This window comes from Ruditapes philippinarum, unplaced genomic scaffold (genome assembly GCF_026571515.1).
Source record: "Ruditapes philippinarum isolate M1 unplaced genomic scaffold, ASM2657151v2 ctg7021_1_1_1_1, whole genome shotgun sequence".
NCBI lineage: Eukaryota > Metazoa > Mollusca > Bivalvia > Venerida > Veneridae > Ruditapes > Ruditapes philippinarum.
This window is the reverse complement of record NW_026863032.1, coordinates 61,017-86,264: the sequence shown is the minus strand read 5'-3', so window position 1 is coordinate 86,264 and position 25,248 is coordinate 61,017. Positions and strand designations below refer to the sequence as shown.

Genomic DNA, 25,248 nt, shown 5'->3' with positions numbered 1-25,248 from the left:
TTACCTTAAGATTGACCTGAGGCCATTTTCTTGGCGACCCAAACAGAAGGGGGCATAAACTGATTTCAAAGTGCTGCAACTTCTCAATTAATTAATTTGAGTAAAAGGCTTTTCAGCGTTAGTTACTAGTTACCTTAAGATTGACCTGAGGCCATTTTCTTGGCGACCCAAACAGAAGGGGGCATATCCCCCTTCTGGCAACCTCCTGATGTACCATTTTGATGGGGGGCAGCGCTGAAAAAGTGGTCACTTTTTTAACAACATTTCTTAAACGAAAAAACAGTGTTTGGGGCCTAAATAAGACATTTTTTCACTGTTTGAGGCCTCCAAAAAAGGGGGAGGGGGGCAAAAAGCCATCAAAACAAGTCCGTATGTGAGAAAAGGTTAACCAAGAATTTCTAATTCGAAAAAGGGGCAAAATCATGCAAAAAAGCAAATCAGAGTTATGGAACTTGTGCCAATCATGTAATATAATCACAAAAGTTTCAATCCAATCCCTTCTGTAGTTATGGAGATATCAGCTTACATCCAAAAACTTTACCAAGAATATGAATTCATATGAATTCGGTATTTAGTCATACAGTTGTTTAGGCAGTAGAGGATAGCTAAGGAGATCGGCGCTGCTTATGTCTTTAATAATAATATTCAGAAAATCAAATTGATACCTTTCAGTAGTCAAACTACTTCCCTTTTTAAAATAAAATATTTTTTAGCAGTATCTTTGACATAACATGTAGTACTCTTTGTTTATGTTCTGCATATAGTTTAGTTAGTAGCGAATAGCTTTGGGGAGTATGGGATAGGTAGGTGAAGGTCAATGAGGGGGAATCTCAAAATGTTCTAAATTTAGTATTTACAAAGTACATGTCACAGAAACATGTTCTGGAGTTACTGGAATGAAAAATGTTACATTTGATAGTAATCTTTCAAATTTTTCTACATGTAAACCAAGGATATATAATATAATTATGGCACATGATTTTACAACAATGTTTATTCAGATCAATGATTGGCATTTTCTCTTAAAACAAATCACAGACCAACCAAAGAGAATCATATCACACATATAGTTATCAGTTCTGGAGTTTTATGTTCATAACACTTCCTTCTGACATAATGTGTCAGATAACATATGAACAGTGTCATCCAAATTATCAACAATAAGTGTTTAAATAACAAGGTATAACAATGCCACCATCTTTTCTTATTTGAAATTGTCCAATGTGGAAAACTGGAAACTGGTTCACCTGTTGCAGTGACAAAGATTGATTTTTCCTCCACTGTCAAGTACATTGCTAAAGCAACTTGCTAAAATCTTTGGTGCATGGCCAATAGGTAGCCCTGCAATATCAGACAACATTTAGTCTTTTGTTTATCTGTAATCAAAGTGTATAAATGTTTGTCAAATGATGTTAATTCTGGCATCAACACTCGGGGATCAATGTCTTAAATATTAGTGTATTCTCTGTCAATAATTAACCTAGTCTGTTGTTCAGTGACCAGCTATAATTTTGAATTTCATACTATTAGATATTTTTATATATGTATCAATAGGAACATATAATCTTTTAAAAAAGGTACATACTTTCTAAAAATAAGTAGAAAAGTAGAGAAGTACTTCTTCTTTGTACCTCTGGCTCTTTTTACGCATGGACTTTCATTTGATGGTTTCTTCTTACTGGGTTTACCCATCATTGGATTTTTAAAATGAATATAAAAAAATGATAAAAAAATTATGATATAAAACTTTGGATAATATTATAGATTTTTTTTAAGAAATAACTATGGTAAACTATAGTTATGTTCAAACTATTACAAAAATTATTTATTTATTTATTTATTTTGTAACATCACAGCAGGGCTCACACTGGCTCAAATAAAATAATAGCCAATATTTTTAACATAAAATAATAATAGCCAAAAGTTCAGCAGACTATTCACGATTTAGCGATTAACAACATAAGCAGTTGATTAAATAAACATTACATATAAACCTTTTTCAGTTTTATAAGGATTCTCAAATACATTTGTGTATATATTGATAACTACCTTTTTTTTAAATAGACCCACATACAACTTAAATTGTTATTATAGAACAGAATAAAAATGTTATATAGTATAATTACTGTATATCAATAATATTCAAGATTCATTATGAATTTACATAATGCTATTATCAGACAATTTCTTTTGTTTGTTCTAATCAAATTTTGTCAGCTATAACCCCTGTCAATTTCCACATTTCACACAGAACTGGAGTAGATCTAGGTCATATAAGCCTATAAAAATAACACTTGCAAACTCATTCACAGAATGCAGCCTTTTTTCTGAATAACTTACTGAAAAATGTCATCATCACCAATGTAATACAAATTTTCTGCCATAATAGTAAAGATTTTTAAACAGAACATAGCTTATTTTCACCTTAAAATAAATATCAAAATTATCGGTGTCGCGAAAACATGTGACAATCGGATTTTTTTCCTGTTTTCTGAAGAAATACTCACAATTTTGGTTGTTGTGCAAATAGTTGTTGGGAAGTTAATACTTTTTAAATATTTTATCATTGTTTTCCACTGGCAATTTAGTCAAGAAGCTTAAAACAAAAAAAAAATTTCAAAATTTGCCATTACTGCAATTTACGGTAAATTTCCCGTAAATTTTGGGTTGGTCAATATCCAGTTTTTCAATTTTAAGACTATCTTTTTGGCTAATTGACAGTTACTTAATGGCTATTATAATGCTGGACAATATCTTTAAAGTACTTATACAATTTTACATCTTGCATGTATTTTTATCACAATATGTAAGCAGCACGTGACCGATAAAAAGTTGACACTCAATTAAATCCACCCCGCTGGTGTTAATTGGGTTTACTGCATTCTTTATCGATTTTTACACCTTATATAAACACTGTTGGAAGTAAAAAATAATCGCCAGATTTTGTAGCCAAAATGCAAAAATAATCGCCAATCTTATAAAATAATCGCAAAAGGTGACTATGGCGACCGACAGCGTGAGCCCTGTCACAGTATACAAGCAATAATAACTATAAAACATGTTGCAATTTAACATTATTTCCGGAGATCTGTATAGATGAATTAAAAGGTAAACTATGTATTCTGAATACATAAATTACAAAAATTTTGCAATAAACTTGAGCTGAGCATGTGTATTGTTTATGAAAAATAAAACGACAAATTTCAATGAAAAAAGGTCTGTTTTACATAAACATTAAAGCTATTATTAATCTTATAATCTAGTTGAAAGAAGAGTTAATAATGATGATATATTCAAAGTATCAATACAACTGAGTTAAAATTATAAAAAGATAGAATAAATAATATTATAACATTAAAACTGGGATATTTTTTGTTAAAAGTGTACCTTTAATCCACTTTTGACGGCGTTTTGACAGATAAAGTAAATTTTGAGACCACCCCCAAATGTAAAATCCGTTACTGACAGAAGCACTTGCTATTCATTTTCAATAATTTTTAATGTCAGTATGTGTTATATCTGTAAAAGCTTTTGAAAAATTATAAACAAATGATTTTTACACCAATTCATGTCAATATTTCATTACTTTACTTGGTGTTGATCAATAGTTTTCTGTTTATTTCTTTTGGAACCGCTTATAAACAGTATGACGGTGACAACATCCAGTTACCGCCTTCTGATTTATGTAAGAAAAACTCGCTGTGCAATTTGAAATAAATAAAACAAAATTAGCGACGGATGGGAAATAATTATATCACTCTTTTTGATGGTATAATTGTATTATTTTGAAAAAGGCATATTTGATGGAAAGGAGCATTGTTACTACCATGTTATCCGCTATACCTTAAAATCCGCTACTGCCTAAACAACTGTACCCATAGGAACCGAGTTATATGGGCGACTGCATAATTTAGGGAATATTCCAGCTAAAAGTGAATGGTTATTTTAACCGAGTTCCCCGTTCATAGGCTTTGCTTTCTTTCATACTACAAGGAGCTCGCTTTGAGGCTTTGTCTTTTTCACACGGGGAAGTCAAAGACCGGGCCCGTGAAGCGGGTCCGGGCTTTGGCTTGCCCTGCTATAGACTACACGTGTATATTTAAAAGAAAATCAAATAAAAAACAATTAAAAAATATATATAGAATTCTATACCTATCAATGAAATTTTCAGTGTCAGTTCTAGTCGGGCGCCGCCATTTACAATGTAACTCAATGATAAAAGTCGGGGTATTCCGATAACGGAACAAATCTCAACTTTTCTGATCAATGATAAACGTCGAGTGTTCCGAGTGAAAACGGAAGCGGTGCATGTAATACCGAATGACAATTTTAAAACGGAAAGAATGAAAGGAATTTTTTAACGACTTCCCCGTTCATAGGCTTTGCCTAATTTCATATTATTATCTAGGAAGCTTTGTTTGGAAAAAAAATCCAATGTCGCGGAAACATGTGTTAAATGTGTAAAATAGGAAGTTAGGAACGTTTTCACACCATACATTTCCACAGATTCATACTTAGCAAGTGGATGGTCAATTTTCTTAGAACTTGATTTCGAAACTGATTGTTTCTCTTTCATTAGACGCCTCAGATCATCTTTAGTCACAATCTTTTTCTTTTTGGACGCCATCTTGAATAATATTCTTGATCCAAATATTCGAATGAGACTTTCATTTCATGTTAAAAGTTGTGTACGTGAAATTTGACAAACAATATTCGAACGAAATTGTTATCATTTTAAGTGTTTTTCTATTCGTGTTTTAGTATATTTTTTGCTCTTTAAAATTTTTTGACTCTACATAGTTTTTATTTATTTTTTTTAAAACCGCGAACAAGGGACAGAACTCTAGTGTGGACTCCGGGAACGCATGCAGAAAAAACTTAGCTATCAAAATAAGTTAACTTTTCAGGTATATTTATTATTGTCACTAGAATTGCATTCCATTTTAAGATTTGGAAGCAAATTTAAAGACCAAATCCATAATTGTCAGTTGTCAGAATACAAGTTTAATGCATTAAAATTGCATATGAAAATTTAATAATTAAATGGATAAGGGGAGGTTACTCTGTTTAAAATAGCATTATAAGGGTGCAAGTATTCCACACTTGGGCATATAATATTTCAGGTACTAAGTAGTTGCCCTAGTCAATGCACTGCGCATATCCTGAAAAAAACCTTGGAACCAGATAGTCCAATATATTAGACGTTACAGGCTTGTTATAGTTTATGTTGGTCAAGCCTGACGTCTATCCTGTTTTCTCGTATTCTCGGGGGGTTAAGGACTAAACTTGGTTGCATGATATTTATAAAACATTATGTTACAGTATTTTTAGCCTGATACACAGAGAAATACCTTATTGACAAAATATAAAGAAAGAAGGATCGTAACTGTAAGCAAAACAAAAGATATTTCTGCTTGTATATACTGACCTTCACCCTCTATGTGAAGCAGGTGCTTTCTCGTATTCTCGTGGAATTTGATTGGTTGTTAAGGCTGGTCGCTATGTGATGATTTTATTCTACATACCAGTTCAAATCATTAGTGCCACACTTAATAAAGTGTTAAATGGCTTAAATCTGTAATTTGATTGTGTTTTAATAACAGCTTGGCATGCCATATCAAACTTTTAGGATCATATTGAGGCCTCTTGGTACCAAATGATTTTTGATTGTTCCAAAAATAGTTTTAACTCAATTTAGTGCTGTTATTTACATAATCTCTTTAATATATAATTAAGTTAACGTTTATTTATTAGTTACTTATTAGTTATATGAGCATTAAGCAACGAATACTACTGTTTTTCATTGCAGTTCTCAAAAATGAAATGTGTTTAGGATAAACAATGTTTCATTATTGGTTTTTAATTGGAGTTCATATCTTTTTTATACTATCTATTCGTGGAACAAATATTTTGAGCTGTATTGTATAAATAGATGTATGAGACCATCATTTGAAGCGTCTTGCGTCAGAGACCCGCCACAGGTTTCTGACTCATGGAAAAAACTAGAAAATTGATTATTTTGGGGGAAAAATAGATAAATTTAATGTTTATTCTCTGGATTTTACGATTATTTCCACGGTTATTTTGGTTTTTTATCTGTTTTTGTCGTATTTCTTTTATTTTTTTAATGGAGATGAAAATGCTCTGCTAAATAGACATGTTTTCGGATATCGACGGAAGTCGCGAGCGTCGCTTCCATCCGTTTTAATGATTCCCCGAGAATACGAGAAACCCCGAGAATACGAGAAACAGGGATAATAGTTATGGAAGTGGCCCGTACGGCTAGCCACTTCCAATAGTTATTGCTCAAAAACACATAGCATCATAAAAATTAAAAAAAATGTCTATTGTCTTGCCTTTCAAGCTTTATTCAAAAGCTTATCTTCTTTTCTTTCAATTTCATGCTCGACCATACACAAAAACTCTCAAACAATGTACTTATCAATTTAAAATAAAATATAAACATCAATCTATTTTTGTCTATCAGCCATACTGGTTAAGCAAGGTGCTTTACAGATAGATTCCAAATTTTTGAACGGAAAAATATATTCGAACACACTGACGGTGCATGGGAAATTATTTTGTTAAAAAAATATTCCGTTAGATTGTTCTGACTCAAATTAACGCTTACATTTAAATTAGCCAATCAGATTTTGTGCACTTTATGGCCGCCATTTGGTTATCGGCTGTAAAAGGAATTTAAGTACATGAGAGGATTTAATCATGATTTTTCGGATGTGACAGTTTAATTATTTCGACAAAAGTTATTTATTTTTTAGTTTTGTTCATAAATAGGTCAAAACTTATGTAAATACACGCTGTCTTCATTGTTTTTCGTTCCGCCCGATTTTCTGGCGGAACATGCTATGGGTTTTTGAGCAATTTCGATATGACGTTGCTTTGCCCAGAAGCAAAAATATCTCAAAGCGACGTCATATTTATAGGACTAGGAACCAGAGAGACCGCGCTTCTGGACTGATGGCATATAGTTTTGCGGCATCCATCCTTCCATCCAATTACTGTAGAACCTTTATTATAATATAAGTAAATGACTTACCTATTTAGATGTATGTATATCAGGTCCAGATGCACTGACATGCCTGTCTAATCACCTGTTCAATGTTGCCTACAGCACCAATGGCTGCTTTTAGAGGAATCATCCAGAATCCCAATGGGCCCTTCTCCATCAGGGGTTACAGCCAATCAAGGTTATCAAACATATACTTAGGTACTCAACCTATCTCTTACCCAGGTCTGTTAATACCACAATATTGTTGCCCTTCCGTCAGATTTTTGTCCAGTCCATAACTGTTATTTATGAAGGAATTTCAATTAATGATGTATAAATGTGTTGTACTTTGGGCAATTTTTCATGTGCTACATCTAAGTCTGAAGTTCAAAGGTCAAGGTCACACTCTGACTTCAAAGGATAGTTTTATTTTAATAAAATTGCACTGATGTTCGTGTTCCATAAACAATTCTGTGATTTAAAGCAACATTAAATAATATATAAAAATATTTTGCCATTAACTCAAAGAATGAGCATTTATATAGTTCCATAAACCTTTTTGACGGGATAGCTTTAAATCTGATCAAAAACTGTTCAGAAATACGAATTTGAAAGGAAAACCCCACGGCAACACTAATGTTTGTATACAAACTTTAACATGTGAATGAAGAGACGGGAATTAGTTCGCGCATGCACCAAGGCAATCATAATGTCACATGGATCAACAGTTTAAAAAATGGCAGAGCGACTGAAAAAGGAACGGATGAAGAGAAAGTCAGAGGAGGAGCGGTTAGCTACGAAAAAAAGAGTGCAAAAGGAAATACGAGTTATCGTCACATATAATAAGAATTTCATTGAGAAATTTCAGTAGATGGAAAGATGCAAAAAACGCCCTGAATGTCAAGACGAATGACGACGTTGCATCGGCTCTTCTTGATCTGTGGTAAGTAGAATCTACTACAGTGTAACTTCCGAAAACCGAACACCCATGGGACTTGTCAAAAAGTTCGGATTTCAGAGGTTTCCGGAATTCAGAGGTTTATGATAATGTGGACAAGACTACGCCACTTAATATCACTAAATGTTAAATGTCAAGGAAGATGTGGCCATTACTGTAATATCATATATAATTGTCTTTTAATCAAGATAAAGATGTAATTGAAAATAATACATTTTTAGCTCGACTATACAAAGTATATGGAGAGCTGTCCTACTCGCCCCGGCGTCTGCGTCCGCGTCCAGATTTTAGATTAAAGTTTTGGTGCAGTAAAATATTTTTCACTATAACTGTCATTTCTTAAGGTATCAACTTCAAACTTCAAATATATGTTCCTTATCATCAACCACATCTTATGTGACAAGGTTCATAACTCTAGCACCAATATTTTCAGGTTAATCTCCCCTTGAACTTAGAATTTTCCTTAAAAAATACTATTTTTTACTGTTACTTCTTTATTTCTTAAAGGATCAACCTCATACTTCAAATATATGTACCTTATCATCATCCCCATCTTATGTGACAAGGTTCATAACTCTAGCACCAATATTTTCAGATTTATCTCCCCTTGAACTTAGAATTTTCCTCAAAAAGTACTATTTCTTACTGTTTCTTCTTTATTTCTTAAGGGATCAACCTCATACTTCAAATATATTTACGTTATCATCATCCCCATCTTATGTGACAAGGTTCATAACTCTAGCACCAATATTTTTAGATTTATCTACCTTTGAACTTAGAATTTTCCATAAAAAAATATTATTTTTTACTGTTACTTATTTATTTCTAAAGGGATCAACTTCATACTTCAAATATATTTACGTTATCATCATCGACATCTTATGTGACAAGGTTCATAACTCTAGCACCAATATTTTCAGATTTATCTCCCCTTGAACTTAGAATTTTCCTCAAAAAGTACTATTTCTTACTGTTTCTTCTTTATTTCTTAAGGGATCAACCTCATACTTCAAATATATTTACGTTATCATCATCCCCATCTTATGTGACAAGGTTCATAACTCTAGCACCAATATTTTTAGATTTATCTACCTTTGAACTTAGAATTTTCCATAAAAAAATATTATTTTTTACTGTTACTTATTTATTTCTAAAGGGATCAACTTCATACTTCAAATATATTTACGTTATCATCATCGACATCTTATGTGACAAGGTTCATAACTCTAGCACCAATATTGCAAGAATTATCTCCCCATAAACTTAGATTTTTTTACTAGAAAAATGTTATTTTTTATTATAACTTTTTTATTATACCCCCACCACAAAATGTGGGGGGGGCTATAATGGATTCGCTTTGTCGCGTCGGTCCGTCCGTCGGTCGGTCGGTCTGTCTCCATTTTCGTGTCCGCTCTATAACTCCTATACCAATTGAAGGATTTTCTTCAAACTTGGCTCAAATGTTCACCTCAATAAGAGGATGTGCAGAACCCATATTGCCTATGTGTCAGCTCAAGGTCAAGGTCACAATTGAAGGTCAAATATCAAACACTATGAAATATTACACAGTATGTCGTGTCCGCTCTGTAAGTCCTACACTACTTGAAAGATTTTCTTCAAACTTGGCTCAAATGTTCACCTCAACCAGGGGATGTGCAGAACCCATGTCGCCCATGTGTCAGCTCAAGGTCAAGGTCACAATTGAAGGTCAAATATCAAACAATTAAATATTACACAGTATGTCGTGTCCGCTCTGTAAGTCCTACACTACTTGAAAGATTTTCTTCAAACTTGACTCAAATATTCACCTCAACAAGGGGATGTGCAGAACCCATGTTGCCCATGTGTCAGCTCAAGGTCAAGGTCACAATTGAAGGTCAAATATCAAACACTATCAAATATTACACAGTATGTCGTGTCCGCTCTGTAAGTCCTACACTACTTGAAAGATTTTCTTCAAACTTGGCTCAAATGTTCACCTCAACCAGGGGATGTGCAGAACCCATGTTGCCCATGTGCCAGCTCAAGGTCACAATTGAAGGTCAAATATCAAACAATCAAATATTACACAGTATGTTGTGTCCGCTCTGTAAGTCCTACACTAATTGAAAGATTTTCTTCAAACTTGGCTCAAATATTCACCTCAACAAGGGGATGTGCAGAACCCATATTGCCCATGTGTCAGCTCAAGGTCAAGGTCACAATTGAAGGTCAAATATCAAACACTATCAAATATTACTCAGTATGTTGTGTCCGCTCTGTAAGTCCTACACTACTTGAAAGATTTTCTTCAAACTTGGCTCAAATGTTCACCTCAACCAGGGGATGTGCACAACCCATGTCGCCTATGTGTCAGCTCAAGGTCAAGGTCACAATTGTAGGCCAAATATCTAACAATTAATTATTACACAGTATGTCGTGTCCGCTCTGTAAGTCCTACACTACTTGAAAAATTTTCTTCAAACTTGGCTCAGATGTTCACCTCAACAAGGGGATGTGCAGAACCCATGTCGCCCATGTGTCAGCTCAAGGTCAAGGTCACAATTGAAGGTCAAATATCAAATAATTAAATATTACACAGTATGTTGTGTCCGCTCTGTAAGTCCTACACTACTTGAAAGATTTTCTTCAAACTTGACTCAAATATTCACCTCAACCAGGGGATGTGCAGAACCCATGTTGCCCATGTGTCAGCTCAAGGTCAAGGTCACAATTGAAGGTCAAATATCAAACAATCTAATATTACACAGTATGTCATGTCCGCTCTGTAAGTCCTACACTAATTGAAAGATTTTCTTCAAACTTGGCTCAAATGTTCACCTCAACCAGGGGATGTGCAGAACCCATATTGCCCATGTGCCAGCTCAAGGTCACAATTGAAGGTCAAATATCAAACAATCAAATATTACACAGTATGTTGTGTCCGCTCTGTAAGTCCTACACTAATTGAAAGATTTTCTTCAAACTTGGCTCAAATATTCACCTCAACAAGGGGATGTGCAGAACCCATGTTGCCCATGTGTCAGCTCAAGGTCAAGGTCACAATTGAAGGTCAAATATCAAACACTATCAAATATTACACAGTATGTTGTGTCCGCTCTGTAAGTCCTACACTACTTGAAAGATTTTCTTCAAACTTGGCTCAAATGTTCACCTCAAGCAGGGGATGTGCAGAACCCATGTCGCCCATGTGTCAGCTCAAGGTCAAGGTCACAATTGAAGGTCAAATATCTAACAATTAATTATTACACAGTATGTCGTGTCCGCTCTGTAAGTCCTACACTACTTGAAAAATTTTCTTCAAACTTGGCTCAAATGTTCACCTCAACAAGGGGATGTGCAGAACCCATGTCGCCCATGTGTCAGCTCAAGGTCAAGGTCACAATTGAAGGTCAAATATCAAATAATTAAATATTACACAGTATGTTGTGTCCGCTCTGTAAGTCCTACACTAATTGAAAGATTTTCTTCAAACTTGACTCAAATATTCACCTCAACCAGGGGATGTGCAGAACCCATGTTGCCCATGTGTCAGCTCAAGGTCAAGGTCACAATTGAAGGTCAAATATCAAACAATCTAATATTACACAGTATGTCATGTCCGCTCTGTAAGTCCTACACTAATTGAAAGATTTTCTTTAATCTTGGCTCAAATGTTCATCTCAACCAGGGGATGTGCAGAACTTATGTCACTGTTTTGCTGGCTTAAGGTCAAGGTCACACTTGAAGGTCAAAAATTGACTTAGAAAATATTCTTAAATTTTAACATTTATTTGAATATTTCTCAATCTAGAAAAGGTATTTGCTTGAAACTTAAAATATTTTTGAAGGGTCACAATTCCGATATGCTGTTCGTTCAAGTTTCATAACTCTGTATTGCATTTTAACAAAGTTATGCCCCTTTTTAAGTCTTCAAATTTACATACAATCAAATATTAGACAATATGTTGTGTCCGCTCTATAAATCCTATACTAATGGAAGAATTTTCTTCAAACTTTACTCATATTTTCACCTCAACAAGGTTATGTGCAGAATCCTTGTCACCTTTGTGCCGGCTAAAGGTCAAGGTCAAACTTGAAAGTCAAAAATTGACTTAGAAAATGTTCTTAAATTTTAACATGTACTTGAATAATTCTGAAACTAGCGCAGGCATTTGCTTGAAACTTAAAAGATATATGAGGTGTGCCAAATAAGATATGCAGGTCAAGTTTCATTACTCTGTATTGCATTTTGACAAAGTTATGCCCCTTTTTAAGTCTTCAAATTACATACAACCAATACTAGACAATATATTGTGTCTACTCTATAAATTCTATACTAATGGAAGGATTTTCTTCAAACTTTACTCAAATGTTCAACCAAACTGGGTGATGTGCAAAACCCATCTTACCCTTGTGCCAGATTAAGGTCAAGGCCACACTTGAAGGTCAAAAATTGGCTTATAAATAAAATGTTTAATATATTGGGAAAATGAAAGGTTATTTGTAACTGTTTCGACCATGATTTGATAATATATATTTATACTATTACCTGTACAATTAATCTTTTTTTCACCAGAGATAATTTCTTTTTATGTATTTGTGCCACATAAGTTATTCCCTTAACCACCTTTCAAAGTGGTCTTCTGTCAAGGACATTGGTGGGGGTATGAATCGCATTCAGCGATAGTTCTAGTTTTTAAAGGTATCTACCTCAAACTTCAAATACTTATTCCTTATCATCAATAATTATTACATTTTATGTGACAATGTTCATAACTCTTGAAGCAATATTTACACATTTATCTCCCTTTGATTTTCTTTAAGAAATATAATAACTTCTTTACTTTTTAAGGTATCTACTTCAAACTTCAAATATTTTTATATTTCTTATCATTACACAAATGTTGTGTGACAAGGTCCATAACTCTAGCATGACTATTTCTAGAATTATTCCCCTTGATCTTGGAATTTATGTTAACAAATATTATTTTTTTACTATAACTTAATACATAATTATACATAATTGATTTTTCTTTCATAGTTTTGTCCTCCTTACTGCGTCCAGTATTTTATTAGTCGAGCTTCGCTGTCTCCTGTGACAGCTCTTGTTATCTTACCTGCAAAATCAGTTTGTAGGAATGTTGTTAATTGCATAAACTTACATATTGTCCGATGCTAGTTAATTAATTATTACATCAAATGCGATAAAATCCCTAAAGACGTTTGATGCATACATTGTCCAATTAATTGTCATTTAATCCGCTAATAAACACTTCAAATTAACTGACCGACGTAAATTACTTTGATTAACCCCATCACTACAAACATACCATTTCACAGTTTGTGATTTTAACACATGTCAAATTACACGATCACCGCTAATTAGTAAACAATCGATAGGGAGATTAAATCTTCCTGCAGGGTAAACATTCTCGATTTACAATGTATTTCACACACCTTTGGATATTTCCGGTTTTTGGAGGTAAAATTGCATTGATTTGACTCTAATTTTACGAAAATATCGTCCATGTTTCAGAATTTAGAAGTTCCGGAATTCAGAAGTATTATATTAATAGAAAATAGAAGGGAAAAAACGGGGACCGAAAAAATTGTTCGGTTTTTGGAAGTTTCCGGATTTCAGAAGTTCCGGAATTTGGAAGTTACACTGTATTTTGTTATGCTTTGATAAGTTTGAAGTTTTGATATTTTATTTTGTTTACCAAAGTATGTGCAGAATTATGTCAGCTCTTCAATTTCTTTCTTATAGCAAGTTTTCAATCATTTGATTGTTATCAACATAAGGAAGGCAATTTTTTGTAAAAATGTGTAATAAGAAGTATAATTCATTGAATATTATCGTATTGTATAACATCATATAAATCTTTTTTTATAATTGTAGAAATGCGAAAAGGGACACATTATAAGAAGATGGAATTCTCAGCCATTGCTGAAAAAGAAGCCTGCAGGTGACTTACTATTGTCCGCAGCATTACTGTGTAGCGGGAATAATTATGAAAAAGTACGTTTGATGCATAGTTTCCTGAGATTAGGAATAACTGCTTCTCCAACGCACTATCAGATCCAATCTAAACATGCTATTCCGGTCATTAAGGAGGAATTTGAGAGAGTCATGAAGGCCAATATAGAAAAGTATATTGGGAAGAACATAGTTATTGCAGGTGATACATTCTTACTGTTGCTAAATATGTTTCTTAAATAGTAGTAAATTCAGTCCTTGTGTCATTACAGTAAATAAGATTTGCAAATACAATATATGTTGGAACCATTTTATGAAAGCAATATTGTATTACAACATTCTGAATCTGTATGTAAACAATTAACATAGCAGTAACCCTATTCATCAGACATTTGCCTTTAGCTTATTGAAAAACAAAAGTCTTCTATAAATTTCTATTTTGTTACAATTGTAGGTGATGGACGTATGGACTCACCAGGACATTCAGCCCAGTATTGTACATACACCATAATGGAATATGAGAACAAGGACATACTTGCCTGTGAGATAGTGAATAAAAGAGAAACAGACATGAAGTCAACCGCTATGGTAAAAGAAGGACTGAAGCGTTGTTTAAAGAAATTGTCTGATAGTGGAATAACCATACAAGAGCTCTGTACTGATGCAAGCACATCTATTGCCTCAATGATTGGTGAGAATTTATTTAACTTAATTCTCTGATAATGATTTTTAAATGCTTTGCTGCCAAATGTCAATGATATTTATTGGCTGTTTTTTTTTTGGGGGGGGGGGGGGTAAATTGTTTCAATTTTTTTTTCTCAGTGTATTTTGTACACTTTGTAAATATGCATAAGACTAAATGTTATACAGTAGTCATACATTTGTGTGATTCCCATTGCAGGAAAAGAATATCCAGATATAGAGCACTCATTTGACGTATGGGACGGAGCAAAGAACTTTGGCAAAAGACTAGGAGCAGTAAGAGATTGCTATTGATGTTTATTTAATGGTTTTAAAATTTTCATTTTTTACATGCTCGAATACTTATCATGATGAAACAATTTTTCTATGTTACTATTGTAAAATGCAAATAAAGGTTATAGTTAAAAAAATTAATGCCAAATATCAGAACCAATGTTTCTAAATATTATAACTTAGGTCTTTGTTACAAATTATTTGTACAAAAGGTTCAATTTAAGAAATCTCTTGAAGTGATAATATGTATTTTCAGATTGTTTTGCTGCCTCTATTTTATAGAATATTGCTAACCTGATATAATGGTCACATGTTATTAGTTATAAAGATTTTTGACTGGTTATATGGCCCCATGTAATCGGTGTTTGTAAATATAACCCAATCTGCTAAGCGAGGGTTATATTGCAAACAAACATTTGTAAACGGCCATATAACCTGTCAGGAATATTTATATCAAATTAATAATACAGCAAGCATCATTTGTAGAGGAATAAAGTGATATTTCTTTATAAATCAACAGCAGCCGTGTATATTAAAGGAACTCCACTGAGGTTTATAAGCCTAAAACCATAAAATTTTAATTTCTCACAAAGATCAACTGGTGCACCTAAATTATAATATAAATAAAAGATAATTAAAAAATATACCTAGAGATACACTGAAAATCTATGTTTGTGTTATTCTCAGTCCGATTTGAGTGAAAAGGGTTTAAGCGCTTTTCAATTTTAGGTCATTTTTATACGCCCGTTTGAAAAACGGGATGTATTATGGGAACGCCCCGGGCAGGCGGGCGGCGTCCAATTTTGTCCGGAGCATATCTCCTTCTTGTATGGAGGGATCTTAATGAAACTTCATAGAAATGTTCACCACTATGAGGTGCAGTGTCGCGCACATGAACCAGGTCTCTAGGTCAAAGGTCAAGGTCACACTTAGAGCTCATTGAAAAATGCTTGTCCAGAGCAAAACTTCCACATGTATAGAGGGATTTCAATATTACTTGGCTCAAATGTTCACCATTGTGAGGCGGAGTGTCGCGCGCAAGATTCAGGTCCTTGCGGCCAAGGTCAAGGTCACACATGGAGGTCAAAGTTCAGATAAAAATATGAAGATGTGTATATGGACCATTTAGTCATCATTTATTGAGGGATTGTAACACAAGTGGTCATTATCAAGACTGGCTGTGATACATATAATTTAGGTCAATATATACAAGGTCAAGGGCACTAAAGATGATGAAATATCCAGATTTTGTCCGGAGCATATCTCCTACACGCATGGAGGGATTTTAATGAAATTTCATAGAAATGTTCACCATTATAAGAAGCCATGTCACGCACATGAACTAGGTCTCTAGGTAAAAGGTCAAGGTCACACTTAGAGCTCATTGAAAAACGCTTGTTCGGAGCAAAACTTCCACATGCATAGAGGGATTTCAATATAACTTTGCACAAATGTTCACCATTGTGAGGCGGAGTGTCGCGCACAAAATTCAGGTCCCTGCAGCCAAGGTCAAGGTCACACATAGAGGTCAAAGTTTAGATAAAAATATGAAGATGTGTATAGGGACGATTTAATCATCATTTATTGAGGGATTGTAACACAAATGGTCATTATCATGACTACGGCTGTGACACATGTACTTTAGGTCAATATATGCAAGGTCAAGGTCACTAAAGATGGTGAAATATCCAGATTTTGTCTGGAGCATATCTCCTACATGTATTGAAGAATTTTTATAATACTTTATGGAAATGTTCACCACCATGATATGTATTGCTCCATGCATGATCCAGGTCTCCAGGTCAAAGGTCAAGGTCACACTTAGAGCTCATTGAAAAACGCTTGTGCGGAGCAAAACTTCTACATTCATAGGGGGATTTCAATATAACTTGGCACAAATGTTCACCATTGTGAGGCTGAGTGTCGCACGCAAAATTCAGATCCCTGCGACCAAAGTCAAGGTTACACATAGAGGTCAAAGTTCAGTAAAATTTGAAGATGTGTATAGGGACCATTTAGTCATCATTTATTGATGGATTATAGCACAAATGGTAACTATCATGACTACGGATGTGACACATTTAATTTAGGTTAGGTCCCTGCGACCAAGGTCAAGGTCACACATCCTGTGCATTTCTTTTCTACTGATTTGTTTTAAGGTTCATTTAACAACACAGTGCCAAGAATAAAAATTTGCTTGCTAGATAACACTTATCCATAATGCCCCCATCTCCATCTAAAGCTTTCGTAAAGGGGCGTAGTTTGTGACTATGGCACCCTTGTTGACAATTAAAACAACAATTCTGGACAAACGAAGCGAGCTAATGATCTGAAATTTTGCGCATTAATTGTTGGTATAGACCTACATCAGATGGAGTAATAATCTCAAAAAAATATTTCCAGCCCCGTCATGTCAAAAAACCTCAGTGGAGTCCCTTTAAACTATATAAACGTCAATGATTATCCAATGAAAAGCGACAAAGTGCAGTACAGTAAAAACTCTGAAAACCGGACCCTGTCCGGAATTGACCAAAAGTCCGGTTTTCAGAGGATTCCGGTTTTCAGAGGTTTATACATTTATTGATAATTATGATGTGTTTGAACAATGACTTTGTTAAATCACTTTGTATTTACTTTTCAAACCTTTTGTCTCAGTCATACTTTAATTTCTTTTTGCAAGAAATATCTTGAGTAATTTAATTATGCAAATCCAATAATACAATTCAGAAAATCAGATATAAAAACAACATATTGTCTAAAATATATCATATCTTTTTCATTGGCTTTGGAATATGTAATTAATGGAATTTAGTATTACTATTTTTGCATATGATTAATTTCCAAACAAAGATAAATTCAATATCAAATTTTTAAGCAAAACAGGAATCATTTAACAAAAGTTTCCTAATTCTTTTAGACATTTAATATAAAAAAAAAATTAAAAACATTTTCAAAAATCATACCTATACAGGGAAAGACTTATGATGAAAGAGCTATAATTTAATTGCCAATAAGAAATTAACACACTGAGAAGTGTTTTCACACCTTCATAGGTAACGAGAGGTGATAATTGAACATGTCACCTGTTGAGATTATGTTTAAATCTACATTAAAATACACAGAAAGTTGACACTTGAAATTGCTGTCCGGTTTTCAGAGGATTTTTTAAGTATGATTATCATTAGTAGCCATAGAAAATCGTCCGGTTTTCGGAATTCAGAGGTTCCGGTATTCAGAGGATTTTTTTCAATGAACTTATAAGGATTAAATATGGGACTTTTGAAATTGTCCGGTTTTCAGAGGATTCCGGTATTCAGAGGGTCCGGTTTTCAGAGTTTTTACTGTATTATAATATTAACTATAAGCCTATGGTTAGAAACTTCCAGTTGATGTATACAAGAAATCAAAAGTTTTCATCAGCTTAGTTTGAAAAGGTGACACATGTATACAAGAATTGCTGACTAATTTTAGGTTGGAGCGGAAAGTAAGAACAAGGAACTGAGACCATGGTTACCCCATGTCATTAATCACTTCTGGTATTGTTGTCGAGAGGCTGGAGGAGATGAGCATAAACTTTTGGTAGGTTTTAATTGTTAACAACAATCAATAAGGGGTTTATTTATTTATATTGAAGATTGTTTCAAACAGGTGAAATTTTAATTTTTCCATGTGTTATTTTTTGCAAAAACGAAATGATTAAAAATTGGTTTGCTTAACCCTTTCACTGCCATATGGACGGCTTTTGCCGTTTCTATAATAATAATTATAATAATAATAATAATAATAAATATATAGATAATTATACCATCGACAATAATTATTATTATACAAGCAGATTTGGAAACATATATAATTACTATAATACTAATAACAAATAATAATAATTATATCAATTTATAATATAAAACCTTCTGGCAAATAGGTGATCAATAAATAAGTAACCCTTTGGCAGCGAAAGGGTAAATATAGGCATTTGTGATTTAGTATGTGAAGTAGCAAACTGATTAAAATTAGCTCCTTATTAACAAATGCAAGAAATGTTTTAGGGAAATCAGAAATTTACTTAGATTAGTAAAGTAGTGGCTAAATGGAGTTCAATCTTGTTCCTTGTACCTTACAAACAACATTGTACAAATTTTATTTAGGGTAAATGGCGAGGTGTTCTCCATCATGTGGTCAATGATCATAAGTGGGCACTTGGTGAGTGTGATCACGGAACATTGCAAGAGGCGGAAGACAGCAAATGGCTTGAACCTGGAGAGTCTTCGCATTTAGCTCTTACAAAGCTTGTTTTAGATACAAGATTTTTGCACAACTTGAGATTCTATAAGAATTTCCGGTAAATACAATCTAAATGTATTGAACTAAATTATTAGAATTTAGGGCACATGTATTGACATATCTTTGAATCATGCTAACCATTAAGTGCTTTTCTGATTATAAGTAAATATTTTGAATTCTGCATTACTTTGATATGGTAAAGTCTTGCCTTTTTCAGTAATACTGACTCAGAAGTAGGTTAACAGACCTCAATCTCATTACTGATATCTCTTATTGAAGTATACATGACATGACAATTTGGTTTACAACAGCAAAACCATTCTTCCTCATGTGTTACTTACTTTGCCAAATGTTCCATGTTTATAAGTACAGTTATTTGAAAAAGAAAACTCTATGATATTCATTCTAAATCAAGTGACAATTGATATGTACCTGCCCAACAGAATAAGATTGAAGTACAGTTAAAATAGATACTAAATTTCCATCATTGTACATGAAGAGCAGAATATATATACAAACATATTAATTTATTAGCCCATTCCAATATTTTCATGTGAGTTCATTGACATTTTATACTTTTTTCTCTGTAACAAACATGTTTTCAGATTTTATATGGTGATTTTAGAACCTAATCTGTTCATGATAACTTCTTTTTCAGTCACACTGAGGATTTAGAATCATTCCATGAACATATTCTCATGTACTGTGCTAAGAGATTTGCCTACACGTAAGTATTTGTTCAGAAAAATATGGTGAACTTGTTAATATAGAGTAAATAAATGTTTAACAGTATATTTTAAATCTGATTCTATACAATATATAATTGTTGTATAGGTATTTATAAAAATTGATGATCTTGATATGTAAGGATAATCAGTATTTTGCTGTCAATAATTATTACAATAAGAGACATTTTTGGATTTAGTCTGTTAAAACCCTTCAGCCTAGATTGAGTTAATGCATACATTTGCCAGATCAGCTTTTGGATTAAATTTTTGTTTCATAACTTTTATTAAAATAGCCGTATTCTTATGTAATTGTTCTCAAGTAGGGTTCTTATTTTCAGACATCCGGTCTACAAGGCTCGCAACTACTTAGCCTGTATTGATTACCAGGCCCATAAAGATCGAGGATTGTTGAGAAACAAGAAAGGAGAAATTAGGTATTATACATTTTTTTCTGCTCAAGTAGGAAGAACAGTTTGGTTTATATTTGTTGAAAATCAACATAATTCATTTTCATATGACTATCATCAAATGATGTGATATAGATATAATAATAATTATGTAATATTTAGCCTGGCTGACAATTAGTAAAAGCAGTGTTATGTGACCTTTTGTAGAAGAATTGACACATTGTTTCAAACTCCTCACAGTGATTACCTCCCTTGGCAGAATTGTAATCACTGCCTTCACAGACGTCACATGATGATGAAAGTCACATGACGTAACGTCGAAATTCAAATGTAAATATTGACCGTTACATAGAAAATCTAATGTCATTTTTCTCTTTCTGTTTTATTTTTATCTTTTTGTACCTACGTCCGTTATATTTTATCAAAAAATTATCAAAAGTATACAAAATAATGAAAAATAAATAAAAAAGCTAAAAAATATAAAATATCAAAATATTGATATTTCAATGTTTGTGATGGCAGAGATTTCTGTACTGATAAGGGGAGATCACTGCGTAGGAGATTGACATTGTTTAGCAGCAGGATGTTAGTGTCAGTTTATCTCACATTGTTTTGGATCAATTACTTGATTTTTGGGTCAATGGATCACATTGACCTTGTATGCCATAAATATAAATTGAATGTCAAGCATAAAGTTTGCTTTGAGTATTTCAGTGATGGTCTGATTTAAGTTATTGAACCAAAAAGAAATTGTGATAATTGTTATCGGTATTAGATATTGATATCAGTGTTTTCTGTGATGATTGTAAAGGCTATTGCAGTAAAAATAAGAGACATTATTAAATTTACTTTAACTTTTGTTTAACAGATCTAATAAAGACAAACTCCTCTACTGTGTTAAAGTGTTTTTGTTTGTTTTTTTCAGACTTCATAGGATGTTTTCCAAAAAGAGTAACAACTGGACATGTTATCCCCAAAAGCAGCCAAAGAAATATGAATACATTCCCGAACTTTTGAGACAGATCATAGACCATTTTGTTTCAAGTGACATTCCTTTAACAGCTCCTCAGGAGATGTCACCATCAGATCCAAGAAAAATGAAACAAACATTATCAGAATTGTTTCCCCCTCCTTGTGTTTTAATGGAACAGAAAAAGTCCAGATTTGGGGATGAGAAATAGACATATACAACTGAGTGTTTTGGGATGAGAAATAGACATCTACAACTGAGTGTTTGGGGATGAGAAATAGACATATACAACTGAGTGTTTGGGGATGAGAAATAGACATCTACAACTGAGTGTTTGGGGATGAGAAATAGACATATACAACTGAGTGTTTGGGGATGAGAAATAGACATATACAACTGAGTGTTTGGGGATGAGAAATAGACATATACAACTGAGTGTTTGGGGATGAGAAATAGACATATACAACTGAGTGTTTGGGGATGAGAAATAGACATATACAACTGAGTGTTTGGGGATGAGAAATAGACATCTACAACTGAGTGTTTGGGGATGAGAAATAGACATCTACAACTGAGTGTTTGGGGATGAGAAATAGACATCTACAACTGAGTGTTTGGGGATGAGAAATAGACATCTACAACTGAGTGTTTGGGGATGAGAAATAGACATCTACAACTGAGTGTAACAATGAAGTTACTATACAAGTACATAATTACCAGTGCACAGTTATGCATGCCTACAGCCACTCAATCAGATATATTCATGTATTGGATGTTAAATTGATAATATGCCATTTTAAAAAGGTTACTTTGTTATATCTTTGGAATTTCCATGTATGTGATATTATATTTGGCTGCATTTTTCAGGTCTTCATGAAATGTTTTCAATGAAGAAATTTTGTGAGTCATTGGCAATCCAAAATGATGTCAATTGGTCTTTTAGGACATTTAATCTGTTATGAGGCTATATTTTGTAGGTTATCCTGACTTCAAAACATGTAAATTGATTAATTTAAGGATGGAAATGTATATAGATAGTTCTGATGCAGACTTTGTTTAAGACCATTTTTTTTCAATATTTTGTTTCACAAAAAGAAACTCAGTTTCCAGATAATAACTCTTTAAATGTGACGCTGAATTGTAATAATATTTGGTTCATCATAAAATAAAGGTTGAATTTGATTTCTTGCCACTGATATATAAGCGCTAGACTTTTTGCTGTCCGCAAACTTTATCTTTGATAAAAACTTTTTAAGTTCTTGGTGTATTGTCTTTATACATGTCCTTAACAACCTTTGGGACAAGATCTTCAAGTAAACCAGACTAAACTTGATCTTCATTCATAATTGCCAAGATCAAATGTCTAAATTTTGCTTGAGTTTTTCTATTAGTGGCTTCAACATTATTTTTGAATGGCTTGTCTCCAAATTTGAACTTAACAATTTTTCAGGATAGACGTTCAAGAAAACCAGACATTAACCTTCATTAATGACTTTGAAGGCCAAATTAATGAAATTTTTATGTTTTTGCTTGTAACTGTATATAACTTGGTTATAATGAATGGATTAACTTCATATCAAGATTCTTCAGGATAAGATAGACATATTAAACTCAAATTGACCATGGCTCATTATGACCTTGGCATTGAAGGTTAAATTATCTTATTTTCACTTATCTTGCTATTATTTAACTGTAACTGAGTATTTGAATTATCTTCAAATTGGGATAAAACAATCCCTTGGATAAACCCTCCAAAAGTTTATCTGACCTTGACCTTTAAATGACATTGACTGTAAATGTTAAATTATTAATTTTGCTTTTTGTCATAACTAGTGACAAAAGAAGACTTGCTTCCAAGCATATTTAATATTTAGATGTGACCTTAAATTGTCATTGACTTTCAATGTCAAATTAATGGTATTCTCTTGTTTGTTTTCTGTAACTGTATATAACTTCATTATTTATAAATGGATTATTTAAGTCATATTGAGACACATTTTTAGGCCAGGACCTTGAAGGTCAAATTGATGACTGTTAGCTATATTTAGCCCCGTCCTGCGAGTGCCCTTGCTCTGTTTTTAACACAAAACATGGTTTCTTTATAAAGCTCTTTGTAATAATTGTTGTTACACAGATGAAACAGTAAATGCAGATAGAGTTCAAACTTAGCTTAGGAATGTGTCTGTTTTTTGAAGGACTTTGAAAATACACACTTTTGCAAATGTTTTATTTAAATAAAAGAACTTTTTCTCATTTTCAAACTTGGTGTCAAAATTATGCTTTACTTATGATTATCACTTACACATTTGATATGATTCATATTAAGTGATTGTACAAACATTTGTCTTAGAATATGTTTATAAAGTACTGAACAAAAACTTGATATAATAAAAATTTCACTTATATTTCAAACTTGTTTTTATTTTTTCAAATTATAACATAAAATTTCAAACAAATTTGCCTGGGACGAAGCCAGTGTAGGTCCCTGTTGCACTTGGGTACCTTGCTCTAATGGACAGCACGCCGCAACTAGGGACAACCCTATGTACCCCAGCACCAAATCACCCATGCCGCCAGAGGATGAAATTCCTATAGGCTGAATACCGCATTGTTTTGTTGGTATTTTCCACCCTCTGGCCCCTCCTGGCTAACATATCTGAGTAAAAACTCTGACCAAGAGCCAGCACTTGGGGGTCTAACACCAACCTCTCCATTTCCTGCAAGAACAATGATAAAAATATTTTCTTGGCGATAAGGGGGACTACCGCCCCCCTTCAAACCCCCCAAACAGAAGGGGGCACATCCCCCTTCTGGCAACCCCCTGATGTATCTTTTGGCTGGGGGGGGCGGCGCCGAAAAAGTGCTCACTTTTTTTTAAGCAACATTTCTCAAACGAAAATCTGTGTTTGGGGCCCAAATAGGACATTTTTTTCACTATTTGAGGTGTAAAAAGTGGGGGGGGGGGTCTAAAGTGCGTTGTTTCGCGTATATATTATATGAGGTAAAGGGTATATGTAAACATACATAATATGTTATTCTTGGTTGACAGTGTGTATTTATTCAAACTAGGATGAATACTGTTTACTACAGTAAAGGAAGGAATTTTCGCTGCGACCAAATTTAACAGAATTATGGCCCTTTGTTGATTTTTTCACTATATACTATGTAGAAATTTTGTGAACGCAACTCTTAAACCAGATGGCAGATTTTGCTTAAACTTCATGGGATGAACAACCTTAATGTGTAGATGGTAGTAAAGGAAAGAATTTTCGCTGCGACCAAATTTAACAGAATTATGGCCCTTTGTTGATTTTTTCACTATACACTATGTAGAAATTTTGTGAATGCAACTCCTCTTAAACCGGATGGCAGATTTTGCTTAAACTTCCAGGGATTAACAACCTTAATGTGTAGATGGTAGTAAATGAAGGAATTTTTGCTGCGACCAAATTTAAGAGAATTATGGCTCTTTGTTGATTTTTAGTTTTCAACTTGTGGCACATGTAGTCCAAAAAATATTTGACAACAGAATTATGGCTCTTTGTTGATTTTTAGTTTTCAACTTGTGGCACATGTAGTCCAAAAAATATTTGACCTAGTCATAAGATTGACAGAACAGTGGCGTGTGGGGGCATCCGTGTCCTATGGACAAATTTCTAGTTTATCCTACATGTGAATGTACGTGTATAAGTATGCAGGATTTTCAGGCAAATATTGAATATTAAAAAAAAAGAAAAATCCTGTGTGTGAGAAAAAAAATGCAGTCTGAACTAGACTCAAACACAGGACCATCAAAATACCAATAACTGCCCTGCTATATCATCCTTCCCCAAAACAGTGAACAGTTACATTCTGTCATTGAATGCATTCGATATAATCTTTGCATTCGATAATCTTATCAGGATCATTGCAATTCTTTTTTTTAAGGCCATGCAATGACCAAAAAATCGTCTTAACATGC

At 33.4% G+C, this 25,248-nt stretch overlaps 2 protein-coding genes across 2 annotated transcripts in view; both read left to right on the top strand.

The window, feature by feature from the left end:
* Positions 1–3,798: 3,798 nt before the first annotated feature.
* LOC132720946 (mitochondrial genome maintenance exonuclease 1-like) overlaps positions 3,799–25,248 on the top strand; it is a 31,755-nt gene continuing 10,305 nt past the window's right edge. The window contains exon 1 of the mRNA XM_060705193.1: positions 3,799–4,907. The gene's annotated coding sequence lies outside the window, so the exon portion shown is untranslated. The remainder of the gene's footprint in view (positions 4,908–25,248) is intronic.
* Positions 6,396–23,686, top strand: LOC132720945 (uncharacterized). The gene is made up of 9 exons (XM_060705192.1): positions 6,396–7,952; positions 13,849–14,128; positions 14,381–14,617; positions 14,828–14,904; positions 18,373–18,480; positions 19,047–19,240; positions 19,841–19,909; positions 20,249–20,344; positions 21,243–23,686. Exons 2-9 carry the CDS (start codon positions 13,978–13,980, stop codon positions 21,496–21,498), a joined length of 1,188 nt encoding a protein of 395 aa, XP_060561175.1. The 5' UTR covers positions 6,396–7,952; positions 13,849–13,977; the 3' UTR covers positions 21,499–23,686.

What these genes read in the sequence shown, in the direction of transcription:
- LOC132720945 (XM_060705192.1), top strand. Translation starts at nt 13,978, where the DNA reads ATGCATAGTTTCCTGAGATTAGGAATAACTGCTTCTCCAACGCACTAT. An exon ending in GAAGAACATAGTTATTGCAG is followed by an intron (nt 14,129 to 14,380) that starts GTGATACATTCT and finishes TTACAATTGTAG; the next exon opens with GTGATGGACGTATGGACTCA. An exon ending in AGATTCTATAAGAATTTCCG is followed by an intron (nt 19,241 to 19,840) that starts GTAAATACAATC and finishes CTTCTTTTTCAG; the next exon opens with TCACACTGAGGATTTAGAAT.